The sequence below is a fragment of the Carassius gibelio genome, chromosome A16, assembly GCF_023724105.1.
Source record: "Carassius gibelio isolate Cgi1373 ecotype wild population from Czech Republic chromosome A16, carGib1.2-hapl.c, whole genome shotgun sequence".
NCBI classification, from domain to species: domain Eukaryota; kingdom Metazoa; phylum Chordata; class Actinopteri; order Cypriniformes; family Cyprinidae; genus Carassius; species Carassius gibelio.
This window is the reverse complement of record NC_068386.1, coordinates 5,747,837-5,762,116: the sequence shown is the minus strand read 5'-3', so window position 1 is coordinate 5,762,116 and position 14,280 is coordinate 5,747,837. Positions and strand designations below refer to the sequence as shown.

At 37.4% G+C, this 14,280-nt stretch overlaps 2 protein-coding genes and 1 long non-coding RNA gene across 3 annotated transcripts in view; all 3 read right to left on the bottom strand.

Annotated features, from left to right (window-relative positions):
* The window catches only part of dyrk1b (dual-specificity tyrosine-(Y)-phosphorylation regulated kinase 1B), a 43,248-nt gene extending 41,977 nt beyond the window's left edge, over positions 1-1,271 (bottom strand). Inside the window, exon 1 of the mRNA XM_052617994.1 lies at positions 468-1,271. The gene's annotated coding sequence lies outside the window, so the exon portion shown is untranslated. The remainder of the gene's footprint in view (positions 1-467) is intronic.
* A 3,250-nt stretch (positions 1,272-4,521) lies between these two features.
* Positions 4,522-9,923, bottom strand: LOC128030423 (rRNA 2'-O-methyltransferase fibrillarin). The gene is made up of 9 exons (XM_052618040.1): positions 9,778-9,923; positions 8,665-8,775; positions 8,277-8,405; positions 8,082-8,176; positions 7,819-7,989; positions 5,508-5,640; positions 5,313-5,425; positions 5,072-5,217; positions 4,522-4,923 (listed from the first exon to the last, which is right to left on the bottom strand). Exons 1-9 carry the CDS (start codon positions 9,785-9,787, stop codon positions 4,899-4,901), a joined length of 933 nt encoding a protein of 310 aa, XP_052474000.1. The 5' UTR covers positions 9,788-9,923; the 3' UTR covers positions 4,522-4,898.
* A 987-nt stretch (positions 9,924-10,910) lies between these two features.
* Positions 10,911-13,761, bottom strand: LOC128030431 (uncharacterized). Its single transcript, XR_008187892.1, has 4 exons — positions 13,053-13,761; positions 12,793-12,961; positions 12,360-12,513; positions 10,911-12,141 (listed from the first exon to the last, which is right to left on the bottom strand). It is a non-coding gene; the product is annotated as an uncharacterized LOC128030431 (long non-coding RNA).
* Between the last annotated feature and the right edge of the window lie 519 nt (positions 13,762-14,280).

The following is a 14,280-nucleotide window of genomic DNA, read 5'->3' as shown; positions in this document are numbered from 1 at the left end:
AACATGTTAGGTGCATGGCTGCAAACGCGAGTCATGCAATGGATTTGACTTAGGCTTTTTGTATATATCTGACAGAATAAGCTGTTCAATAGTCGCAATGGTTCAAAATAGATGTATTGCACGGTTTTAATCATTGCAGATCACGTCCACTGAAAAGCAGCCTGGCTGCCATGAGTTGAGCCACTGATCTCTGGATGGCACAGGAGGATAACGTTTAAATACCTGCCAGTGGTCTTTTGCATCTGACCCAGTTTACATGAAGTAACAAGCCGACTATGCCCCCACTCCCCTGCCTAAAACCCCGGCCTGTGCATCAGGCATCTTCTGGTAACGTTACACGGTGTCTTGTGAAGAATGAGGAGGGAACAGGCTGAGCCCTATGAGAGCATCCGTCTACCCTCGCAAAAAAGAAAAGAAAAAAGACTATAGTAATGTTTTACATGTTAAGAAACCAACTGTAGTCTTACCTCAGCTTCGTGTCCAGCTTCCAGAAGCAGCCATTACCAGTATTCCCCCTCAACCGTCCGAACCTCCGCCACACAGGTACCGGGGCGGACCGAAAAACCGGCAAAACGACCCCCTCCCCCCAGAACCGCCACCCCTTCGGATGGGTTGCTACGATCGTCTCCCGAAAAACGACGAAAAGAGCACGCTATCGTCTCGTCGTAGCTCCCTCTTCAGCACATTTGTCGTTATTTTTCACAGTCCCCCAAAAGCAGAAATGAGCGCGGCGGGAGCGTTTTCAAATCCCCGGCGCGGCCAACCGCCAGTCCGATGAGCAGCAGTTACATGCAACCTTGACAACCGCCTCTCCGTGCTCCGCGGTAGTCCGCCTAGACGTGGTGTCTCCCTCAGACAAAAATCGCGTTCAGTCGGGTAACTTAGTAGCGGCGGCTAGCGCTCAGGCTAACCGCGATCACATCGCCCAGCAGCGGCAGTATACGTTAGTAGCGGGTCGCTGGCGGTGGTATTGCAGCAGCAGCGAGGGGGTGGAGGGCTGAGAAGAAGAGTGATTAAATGAAAAAAGAAAAAAAAAACGGATGAACTAAAAACCGGGGTTTCTTCGTCGCACCGCTACAATTAGCGATGTGCATTCGCCAGGGACCCCCCCTCACTGCCCGTTAATCTCGGATCGGCTCCGCGGCTGCTCGTCGCTTAGCGAGGGTCTGCACGGTAAAGCGCGTCCCCGCTACAAAGCGCGCTCGCTTCAGTGTGTGCAGTGTTCACAAAATGGCCGCCTAAACAAACCCGACAACGGGTTGCACCCAGCGGCTGTTAGCGTGATTTGCCTCGGCATTTGCCTGTGTAGGGGAAGAAAACGATGCTTTTACTGAAACAATAATTTGGAAACCGAGCACTGGAGTGCCTTTTTGGCCCGTTTCAAGCTATTAGAATGTGACATGGTTGCTTGAAGCCAAGGCAAATGAACAATGGAGACGTGAAGCAGCTCACTCACACAGCTAATCTGCGACCATACATGGTTATGACTAAGAAAACCTTTATCTTAATTTAGCTCAACCTTTATATTTCAGCACAATCGATTTGGGACAAGACAATGATGTGATAAAGTACTTGGGAAGTTTTCCCCCAATGCTGTTTCCATAAGTTTCGTTATCAACAAGTAACATTTCCCCCGTTTAAGAACAGTTTAAACGAGTTTAGGACGGACTGCTGGTCACAGTCTGAAGTTTAGAGCATTTTCAACCGGACAGACCAGCTTGGTAAGACTAGGAGACCTAGAGAACACCAACGAACCAGTTTAAGCTATCTTTATTTTATCCGCAAAGTGTCCCATTCATTTGAATATTATTAGTTTAAAACGTTTCGCTATAAAATATTTAAGGCTTTACAAACGCACAACTTCTCGGCAAAAGTCGGTTACAGGTTCCACGAGCTCATAACCGATTAAACAAACGTGCTAAAGTTTATTACTCAACTACTTCGATCATATTAAGTATATCTATACATTTTTTTTTATTGTATGATACCCAATGAACACACTTCATTCTTCTTCTACTAACTTTTTTTTATGGCGGATGGCAAACCAACTTTTGGTGCAAACACACTTCATTTATTTTGTAAAGTTATTTTATAGTGCTGAGATTCAAGTCACTTAACCGTTTATAAAACGCGAAAGCATGATTTAAAATATAACTCTGTGTAGAGGCGCCTCGTGAACGCGCTCAAGTCATCGGAATAATGCGCTTTTTCGAGAAATCTTCATCGAAGAGGGACGGGTTCGCGCAGTGGATGTGAAACTGATTAAGTTAACAGAGGTCTTTATATACATATCTTTCATCACCATTACATGGGATAAAAAGACAAGAAGGTATCGGATGTGACCAACTCATGCACGCAACACATTCACACCAAAAATATTTATAGGTGTCTTTGTTTATAACCTTTTAAGCACACTGTAGGCCGTAATTTAAAACTAAACGCAAAAACATGTCTTTAAACTGGACATAAACTAAACAGGTCGCCAGGCAAGTCAACCTCGGTCGGTTACTAAAATTTAAACATGCAGGAAGTTCGTCATCAAATTCAAGGTGAAAGTTCACAGCGCCACCTTTACCTCTGCATTACATTCCGATCCGACGCCATCCAGTGGTGTACAGAAACAGCTCAGTGAGTGAAAACGAAAAACAACCTCTTTCAGGTCAAGTATACACTTCTCAGACATTTGATATCAGTGAAATAATAATAATAATAATAAAATAAATTAATTAATACTTAAATTACACAAGGATTCGTTTAAATTATCAAAAGTGACATTTATAATGCTGTTGTTTTTTGTTGTATTTATTAAAGAATCCTAAAAAATGATTGCTGTTTCAGACAAAATAAATAAAAATAATTAGATTAGGGATAAAGTTAGAAAAGTTATTTTAAATTGTAATAATATTTTACAATATTACTGTTTATTGTATTTTTTATTTTAATAATTTAATTTACAAAAACATTTCATATTCAGTGACGATTGTCAGACGTATCTTTATATATATATGTGTGTGTGTATGTGTGTATGTATGTATGTATGTATGCATGGATATACTTGTATATCTGTGAAAAACTTTATTTGAAAAAATGTATTGTCATTTATTGGGGAAATAACAAACTGAAACAACTAAATAGTCTTTATTCACAGATAATAAAAAAAAAAAAAAAAAAACCTGGTCCTCCTTTGGCCTTGATAACAGCTTATACTCTTGCTGGCATTGTCTTTAAGTACTTTTTTCTGTCGTTATTTACTTTCAGATAGTTTCTTGTTGTTCCCAAAGACTGGCTTTTGATTAAACTTTTGTACGATCTATCTTTGAATCCATTAAATCCCAACAATAATTATATTTTAGCAATAGAAACATTGTGACTAAAGAGCTTACACATACTGGTGTGGATTAACAGAAACATAAAAAATTATTTTGGTAATCACCAATACTGTTAGTTTAGGGCAGCTGTGGCACAAACCTTACACTGGCTGGAGGTCTAACACATTTACATGTGATTTTTATATATATATATATATATATATATATATATAGATAGATAGATAGATAGATAGATAGATAGATTTAAATGTGTCTCTAATAAAATCGGTCATAAACATGATCCCTGCACGATCAAATCTAGTGTCCCATAGTCACTGTCATCCATTGTCTGCGACACATTTCGTCTCCCTCTGCATTGTTTTGGCCATTTTTTCCTCTGTTAAAGAATAAATAAACTCTTAAGCTTCTTAAAAAGTCCTCCTCCCTACTCCTAACACTCTTTGACCTTGAGATGTTTTAAGGATTTTCTTTTTTGAAGATTTTTTAGTGTTTTTAAAGTATTCTTAAGCTATCAAAGACATAAGACAATGTTTATTTAAAATAATGGATGGATTTTCATCAGATATTATTCCAGTCTTCAGTGTCACATGTTTTTTGGACAATTATTTAAAACCTTTGATCGACTGAGGTGCGTATATAGCTTGATTTTGGATTGGGACAGAAACTGCCAATATTGAAGTGAATTAGAATTTCTCTTATATTCTGCTTGTGATTATGATAATGATATGATGTGATATGATAAAATATAATTTTCAACCTTCATTTTTAAGCAATGAATTGACCAAATTATTGATCTTTAATTTTTATTTATAAAAATGCCCCAGTTTTAAATGGCCATCTTACGATCACTGAACTTCTGGATAATGAAGCATCTGAACCTTTAATTCATATCACTAACAATTCATCTAATAAAGACATGTCTCACACAGTGCCTTGTAAGGAAAAAAAGTTGAACTCATCATAAACTATTTTGCTGGAGTATCCACTTGTTTCAGAAGGGAGTTTTGGGCGTTTGTCATATGGCCAGGTGGAGAAAACCAGCAAACAAACTTAAAATACTTTTTTTTGGAAAGAGTTGGTGATGGTTTATACGAATACTTCTAAAACAGCATCACGACAAAGTTTTGAATTGGCTTCTTGAAAACTTTGTTTGAGAGGTACAAACAGGGAAAAAATTAAAACAAATGTGATATTAGATTAAAACTTTTTTTACTAAAATATACAAAAGAAACAAACGTAAGCTTTGGAAAACTGTTGATTCAGTTAACATAACGCATCTAGCTTCCAATAATTCTTACAAGCAAAACAAAATTAATCTGAGTACAGTATATTACAAGACAGAGGATTGATCATACAAAGGAAAAAACGGGACTCGAGTTACTCTCCATAAAGAAAATGTTGTCTGTACCAATCGGATACAAAGGGATACCCTCCCAACCTGGTGCACACAGAAAATGATTGTTATATCAGTCTTTTGTTATCTGCAAACTGTGGGTCCATCTAGTGGCAGAAGCAGTTATTTCAGGCGTAAAGAAGAATGCGACTAATGAAAATTTCCACAGAGAAACCTCACTTCTTCTGCTTGGGTGGTGGTCTGCAAAAAAATAAAAATGAAGATTTTTAGCTTTAAAAGAAATGTTTCAGACCAAAACTATTCAGGCTTAAATACAAGCCTGCTCAAACCAGGGGGCACATTAAATGTTTCTCTATTTGTTCTTCTAAGTTTACGCATAAAGACTCACCTGTAGATTCCCACAACAACTGCGTGATCCCTCTCATACGGCTCCAGTGTCAGCTGCTCCTGAGGTTTCATGTTCTCAGCGCTCATCTTCTTAACCTCTGATGCAAACACTGCCTCTGGAGCAGCTGTTGAATCAATGCAGTTGGCCTGAGGAAGAAAAGAATGTTAACAAGAAAGGACTGATAAATACTTGCAGCAAAAACATGATCAATGTCGACATGGCAGCATTATACTTATTTTACCTTGATGGAAATAACAAAATGTCCTCCATTCTTCAGGAAATTGTGTGCATTGAGGGCGACGATTCTTGTTTGGTCAGGCTGAGCAACATCAGCAAAGATAACGTCCACCATACCTTAAAAATAACAGGGCAGCGCTTAACCAAATTACCTAGCAATGTGCATTCTGTATCTTTTAAATGTACCCATTGAACTTACCAACAAGCATGCGGTATTTGTGCGGGTGTCGTGCATCTTCAATGATGGGAATAATGTTGGTTCTCTTCTTGGCCACATTCAGCAAGTCTCTGCCTGATCTGTGGGAGAACTCGACAGCATACACCAACCCCTCCTATGAGGAGAAAATGAAGAAATTAGAAAACGTCATACGATGCTTCCAGAAATTTAAGTTAAATAATATTAAAGGGGTCATAAACTGAGAAATCAATATTCCCTTGATCTTTGGACACATAAGAGTGAGGTCACTGCACTATAAAAAGTTTCAGAACTCAAAACTTTCTTATTAGTCTAGAAACAGCTTATATTGAAGTCAATCTGCCAGAACAATAGCTTGTGTAAAGTGTTGCTTTATGATGTAATAGTGTGGATAAACCCCGCCTCCACAAGAGATCAGCACCTACTTCTACTGCCTGTTTAGCCCCTCCTACCGGTTCTACATCACTGCCTGTTTAGCCCCTCCTACCGGTTCTACATCACTGCCTGTTTAGCCCCTCCCACCGGTTCTACATCACTGCCTGTTTAACCCTTCCCACTGATTCTACATCACTGCCTGTTTAGCCCCTCCCACTAATTCAAACAGAAGGACATTTCGCACCGCGGGAACCTTTTCATAGTACCAGAACTAATTATTGAACTAACCACTTTTTGTCATTTTCACACCGCTGCAACTGGATGTGATTTTAGTACCGGACTGCCTTTTTCGAGAAACAAATTAGCTCCTACTCCGGAGCAGGGTCTAGGCAGTACAACTGGTACCATCCGTGATGTAAGCAGATATTGACTGTCCAGATGCGTTCGAAAATGCCCTCACCTGCCATGAGTTAAAACGCTGTGAAACATACTGTAAACATTGTGTCAATTTATTTCACAAGTATGATGACGGACGCTGAAGTGCAGGCACTTGTAGCAAATGTAGCACTGCCGGTTGTTGGAGATTCCTCCTTTCTATTCTTTCAATCGCTTTACGTATACGTCAACATTCCATGTCCATTATTGTAGAACCCGCGAGACACAACAAAAACAGTTTGATCACAGCGTCCTCCTTCCTGTTGTTAACATTTTTCTTCTTTGTTTCCGTTGTTGAAGGCCGGTCACAAATGACATTGCTGTCGACTGGCATACGTCCCTTCCTAGGACAAACTGTCAGTGAGAATCAGCTGCGAATGCCACCCTTTAAATGGTACTGGGAAGTAGTTCACGCAAATGTCCAAAAGGATGTAGGATGTAGACTGTCAAACTACACAACTGTTAGCCAATCATAGCAGTGGGTGTTTACATCCGAGTCTACAATCCTCCACACCTATTCAAACAGAGGGTGCAGATGAGGGGGTCAAAACAAGACCGAAAACAGCCTATTACTTCTAAATTATGATGTTTTTTTGATGTAAAAATCTTGATAACATGTGACCTCAGAGATTGATGTAAAATAATTTAAAAGGCATGACCCCTTTATTACTTCATTAAACAGCACTGTTAACTAATCTGAAGATTGTTATCTTTTCTATGGAACTGAAGAAGTTATCTGAAGTTGTGGAATAGATTAAGTTCAGAACTTAATGTCCAAGTATGATTGTTTAAAATGGCTGTAAAAAATATGGTTTTTGCAAGGTATAGAGAGGAAGGTCATTGATTAGGTGACAGTTCATTTATACATTTATTATTATTTTTATTTTTTTTCATTTGTCCAGCCAACCAGTTAATTATTAAAAGTAGTGGAGAAGGGGTAGTATGGAATAAGCTTATGCTTCTTCCAACCTTTTTGACATGTATAAGTTCTAAAAAAAAGTTTTTTCATTCATTCATTCAAAAAAACGAAATCTATTCAGAATAAGTAACTGATAAAGCTAAAATAGAACATAAAACAAAAATAACTGAAAAAAGTGTAAAAGTACACAAATTACTCAAACTATAAATTAAATTAAAACAAAAATTCAAATCCAAATAACGGAAAAAAAGCACAAAACACTACCAAACCTTCAAATTAAAATGAACTGAAAATACAAAGATTCTAAATATTATTAAATGGTATAGCAGCACATAAAAACAAAAACTACACTACTATTGGAATAATTGTAAAATGCTTCTATAGTTTGAGCTGTAATGCATTTAAACTTTTTTTTTCTATGTAAAAATATTATCCAAGCTTCATATTTAGACACGCCTATACCAGTACAATACACCGTATTATGCAGAAAACACATTCTTTAATGTTTCAGTGTTTTTTTTATTTTTTATGTTGATGTGTGCAGACGTGGTCTTTAACAATTATAAAGAAGACAGACACACATACCGGTCCAACAATGTCAGAAACATGGGACACAGTAGTTCCTGATGCGGCTCCTAGGTACATGACCTTCGCTCCTGGCTTGATGTGGATCTGGTCAATACCTCCTAAAATGGCTGCAGCAAGCTTCGACCGGAAAGGGTTCCATGCTCTATATTCTATTTTAGCTTCCCCTTCCTTATGTAAGAAAAGAAAATTTACATGTAATGAATGCAATGCTTTCTAAAACTACTCAAGTGAGCATCAAAGACATGCTTCCATAAGCTCACCTCAACACTTATTCTCTTCTCTCCATACACAGACTCTCCAACCACCATGTTCTTTGTGACCAGGGCGTCCTCTTTACCACGGCAGATAAAAACTCCTGGAATTTTAAACGGAACATGGTTATTTAACACATTCTCAGAAACAAAATGTTGTTGATTATGTCTGCATTTGAGAATGTTGTGATGTTGATGACCCACCTTCATGTCTATGGGGCTCTACGGTCACTTTTTTGCCCCCTCTGAACCCTCCTCGGCCTCTAGGAGTCCCCCGACCGCCACCTCGTCCTCGGAAGCCACCATCACCGCCAGGGGACCTGAATCCTCCGCCTTTACCAAACGAGACTAATTAATAAATGCTGTAGGAGTATTGTTCATTCTTAGTTAATGTGATCTAAAGTTGTTAAATAATGAACCTTATTGTAAAGTGTTACCAAAACAATATAAAAAAGTATATATTCATACACGCATGTTAAACAAAAAAATTTTTTAAACAAAAATTGTTCAACTGACATCTCTTTTCAGACAACATGAATTATATATATATATATATATTAGAAATAAAGTGAAAAATACAAATAAGCCTTACCTCCACCACCTCTACCTCCTCGAAACCCTCCTCTTCCACCTCGGTCTCCTCCTCTTCCCCCTCCTCTTCCTCCGAAGCCTCCTCGACCCCCACCTCCTCTTGGGGTGAATCCTGTGAAGAGAAGTCAAATATCAACTCACTGATGTCCAGCTTCAACTAACCCCTTATATTAGAAAAACCTTAGAACTCTTTCCACGAAGAAAGCTGTTAGAGATTACACGATTCTAAACAAGGGTTGCAACTGAGCTCTGGTGTTGAAATGTCCTCAACCGACCCAACTCAACTCCACAACTAACTCTATACAAAGTTAAATTCCATTCGTTGGTAACTTCGGTTTGCGTGTAATATGTATTGGTTACAGGTTGCTGAATGAACTAAAACTATTAGTTCTGGTGAGCATGATTTCACCAGTACATGTTTCGGGATCCTTGTTGATCCTGGAACAACATTCCAATGGCATTTTTAAGGAATAAGTTTTTAAGAAATGTCAAATTTAAGGTCACAATCATGGTTAGATGCTTCTACACACCTGTTATTGATCTATAATTTCCCTGATTTTAGGAATAAATTATGGGTAGGGTTAGGTTTAGGGGTGTCTAACTTGGTAAAATCACGGTGACCGTTTCTTTTACTAGGTTGTCGATATGAATATGGTCTGAGGTCATTTCCTAAACCTATGTGGTCCTCAAAACGTTTGGAAACTCAACCATGAAATTAAGCATTGTGCACAATGTCCAGGAAAAAAAAACATCTAACGCATAAAAATTACAAATATCATTTTAATTTGAATAAAACAACGCAGCTAGGTAAATTAGATCAATCTTAGACAAAAAAAAAATAACAACGTTAGCTAATCTTGTTTAGAGACATTCGCGTTAAACACTGCGAAATATCGTAGACTACATTGAAACAAGGTTTTTATAATACCACACTAAAATGTTTAAAGATAGTAATAAAATAACAAACAATGTCATTACATTTGAGAGAAAGATCGTTTCGTGCAGAAACACTTATGCGCGTGGCTAGCTTAACATGTTCACGCGCGAGCAAAATAAACACTTATTTGATCGCGCGACAATCAAAACCTTCTATGCACAACTATAAATAACTTACCTGGTCTCATTTTACTTCAGTATATATAGCTATTCCCAAAAATAGCTGCCGTTAATTTAGTCTACTCCTTCTTCTCTTGGCCTCTCCTCCTCCAGGCTCTTGCAGCACCGATCAGGTGGTCACGTGTGCGTCACGTCTTTTCCCATAATGCACTTGCAAAAAAAAAAAAAAAAAAAAAAAAAAAAAAAAACGTGGCTCTTGCTCGCTGTCCCGCCGTCTAGTGGGAGACATTGCCACTACAATACAATCACTCAACGTCGTCATTCAAGTCATTTTATAGAAATACAATTTGATTCAAGTGTATTAGAGACTAGTACTACACAAATATTTTAAAGTGATACCATGTTTTTGGATAGCCAAATGGAACAAGTCATCTGGGTGTCCACAGACTTCAAACCAAAACTCAAAGGATTTAATTAAGAGGAATCGGATACAATTACAAGTATAGGTCTCTGCAGGAAAGTAATGGGAGTTACGAGATCAAGGTGTTTTTACACCATGATACCTGATTAGTTGATGTAATAGTGACGTTACACTGTTAAAAAATTACTGTAAATTTTACAGTAAAATACTGGCAGCAGGGTTGCCAGCCAGGTACTGTAAATTTTACAGTAGTCGTACTGTAATTTAATTTACAGATTTTTCCTGTATTCTCAATTACAGTAAAATTCTGTAAATTAAATTACAGTAAGACTACTGTAAAATTTACAGTAACTGGCTGGCAACCCTGCTGCCAGTATTTTACTGTAAAATTTACAGTAATTTTTTTATATTTTGTATACTGCATTTTTACAAAAAAAATATATTATATACTGCATTTTTAATACATTGTATATGGCATTTAACAATTATTTAAATAGCAAATGCACACTTTCAAGTAGTTTACTGTGCAAAGCAATTCTTTGAAAAAAAGCATATGTGTATTTGCTATATTTAAAGTATGTAAAATGATAGCATACAATATATTTTCCCTATTGCTGACTTAACTTTAACTGCATAAAGTGTTATATAATGCATAACTTAATTCACCAAAAAAATATAAAAAAATAACATTTTTAAAATCTAAAAAAAAACAGGTCAAAATGTTATATATCACTTTCAAATTTACATAAAAAAATGACATAAAAAGTATATTATTTTGAACTCATTTTTATTTATTTTAAAATTATTTCATTTTTTTTTAAATGGATATGAAATTTTGGCATGATTTCTTTTTTATTACTTGGAACATAATGGCCATCATGGACCTTGACACAAAGAAATATTCAAACTGCGTTATAACCGAAACATGACCAACATGGTCATATTAAAACAGTTCACCCAAAAGTGAAAATTCTGTCATTTCTCACCCTCATGTCATTCCACACCCTTAAAACCTTTGTTCATCTTCACAACACACATTAAGATATTTTTTATAAAACCTGATGGCCCAGTGATGCCTACATTGCTAGCAAGATCATTTCCCTTTCCAATGCCCAGAAAGGTACTAAAAACATATTTAAAACAGTTTATGTGACTACAGTGGTTCAACCTTAGTGTAATGAAGCAATGAAAATACTTTTTGTGTGCCAAAAAAACTAAATAATGACTATTCAACAGTATCTCGTGATGGATGACACTGCTTCATGAAGCTTCAAAGCTTTATTAATCTTTCAGTTCAAATCAGAGCATATCAAACTGCCAAAGTCACATGATTTCAGTAAATGAGGCTTCGTTACGTCATAAGTGTTTTGAAATTTCAATGGTTCGTGTGACTTTTGCAGTTTGATACACGTTCTGAGCAAATGATTTGAAACAAAAGATTCGTAAAGCTTCTAAGCTTCATGAAGCAGTGTTTTGAGATCGCCCATCACTAGATATAGTTGAATAAAATCGTTGTTTTGGGAGATGGGGGTCGGGGGGGGGGGGGGTTGGCAAAAAAAGTATTCTCGTCGCTTTATAATATTTAGGTTGAACAACTGTAGTCACATGAATTGTTTTAAATGTTTTAGAGGCTTTCTGGGCATTGAAAAAAAGAAATGATCTTGCTAGAAATGCACGCTTCACTGAGCCACATCTTATTATGTGTTGTGAGGATGAACGAAGATCTTACGGGTGTGAAACGACATAAGTAATTATTGACTTAATTTTCATTTTTGGGTGAACTAATCCTTTAAAAACCACAAAGACATTTTCAGATAGCTATCATCATTAAGGAATAGACCAATATTGCCAAACAAGTCATACAAAAAAAAGTGATGCATGACTGACCGGAAGGAGCCGCGCACTTGCAGAAGTCATACAAACTTTCCATCAAACAGATAAAAATCAACCAAATAACAATTATGCTCCAGATGAAGTTCCATCCCAGGATTCAAAGTGTGACTAGAAATATTGAAAAGAGTAAAGAGGACAATACATTAGATATATTACAAAACATAATAATACTTTCAGAAACAAATAGGGGGAGGACAGATACAGTCAGAGACAGATACAGGGATGAGAGGTACAGTCAGAGAGAGACAGAGGGATGAGAGGTACAGTCAAAGGCAGATAGAGAACAATAAAAGGAAGACGCAATCTTGGTGTGTGTGTATCCTTACATTTCAGAAATTCCATTGGAATTTGCACAGAAGAGTGGCAACATGTGGGTTGACTGCCACACAGTTTCTTCTGTATCACTTGTCCTGTTTTTATTTCGATGGCACTTTTCCCTTGGCTTTGGGTCCTCTCTCTGGATTTATGCCCACAAAGCACCTAAAGGGTCATGAAACAGACAATATGTAATTAAGAGCGGTTTTAGGACCTCCAAGAAAGTTGGAGATGTCCACTAATAATAAAAAAAAAACATATTTAACTCAATAGCTTGCTGGTGTTAAATAGGGAGACAAATATATTCTCTTCTCGAGTTAAGACACATTGTTTTAAAGGCATCAACAGAAATAACACTGATAACATAACATTATTAAAAGGAATGTTCTGATATAACTTATCTATAAAATGCTGGTTCTGAAGTTGTTAGAATTCAACCATTACCTTTGAATGAACTCCAAGGTACACACTGCTTCCTCCTGATACTCAAGATTAAACTAGTAATAAGCAGCAAACAGAGTGGCAAGGCCGGACAGGAAACTGGGCTGAGTGCCCTCACACACCACCTCGCCTTCAATACTCAGCATCCAGTGCCCACTTGTCAAAGTGTCTCCTAAAACAATCAATATCACAATAGTAATTAATACCTATACCATTTTCTTTTTTTTTTTTGTATTTCAGATTTTTACATTTACATTACATACTATATTTAGTAGGGGTGGGATAAAAATGTGATTCTTAAATGTATCGCAATGCATAAGCAGACGATTCTGAACTGATTCACAAATGTCAAAAATAAATTTTCTAAACGTTAATTAATGTAATGTTGACGGAAAGTAAAAGGCGGATCTCTGAAACGCGGAAGTGCATGCCCAGACAGTCTGTGACATGCACATATTTCTTTTACTGTCTATGGTGTGTATCCACTGGCGCAGAGCAAGCGTTTTGAGACCTATAACGTTACTTGAGCGTTTTCAGTCCATTTAATGGAAGTTGAGCTTCCATAGTTGCATATGGTTTGTGGTGGATCGATTATGCAGCAAAATGCCTCCTAATGTGAAACAGACTGCAAGCACTTTGTTTTTTTCTTCCTGAACCTTCTGGTTGTTCGTTCATTTGAAATGACTCGAAAAAAGATTCGTTCATTTTGCTGAACGAGACTCAAAAGTCCGATTCGGTAAAATGATCCGAACTTCCCATCACTACAACTGATGATAAGATTCAAGTCATAGACGCAATAAAACAACTCGTTTGTTTATTGGTCAGTGTCGCGCATGATCAGTTCATTTGTTCAAGTGTCACCGCACTGATAAGGAGCATTTGTGCACCCTGTGCCAAAATACACACAAGATTTGCCGGCCGACATAAATATAGACACATATATATAAATAGCATATTTAATAATTTCAAGGAAAACGTATTTGGTTGCCCTAAGGTAATAAATTAGGCTAACTATACAAAGCAGACTTTATATCAAACAGCACCACTGAGAATTTATATGACACACACATCCTCCGTGAGCGACCCTGACTGACCGCGAGGCTTTAGAAACGCGTTTTATTTCGGCGCCCGTGTTAACAGATGACTGCATGTGCAAAGTTGTTTTACATCATAAAATAATCACGACGAAGTGTGCTGATAAACACTAAGTTACAGTGAATATAAACTATTAGCACTGAAACATGTCATTCATAACGAAGGATTCCAGAGATTTTCTGTCCATGGCTGCTATAGCGCCGGGGGATGTGTGAAATCCTACCGCGACCGCGCTACTGAAACCCCGCGCAATTCTGCCTCGCGCCCCGCGGACGGATGATGCTTGAATCTGGGGTTACCAATATAATCCGCGAATGTAGATGCATTCATATACTATAAACTACCAAACAAGAAATATAAAAAACTGAAGTCACTTACCACAGTTGTGAATCACTC

What these genes read in the sequence shown, in the direction of transcription:
- LOC128030423 (XM_052618040.1), bottom strand. An exon ending in AGGAGGTAGAGGTGGTGGAG is followed by an intron (nt 8,406 to 8,664) that starts GTAAGGCTTATT and finishes CGTTTGGTAAAG; the next exon opens with GCGGAGGATTCAGGTCCCCT. An exon ending in AGAGCCCCATAGACATGAAG is followed by an intron (nt 8,177 to 8,276) that starts GTGGGTCATCAA and finishes TTAAAATTCCAG; the next exon opens with GAGTTTTTATCTGCCGTGGT.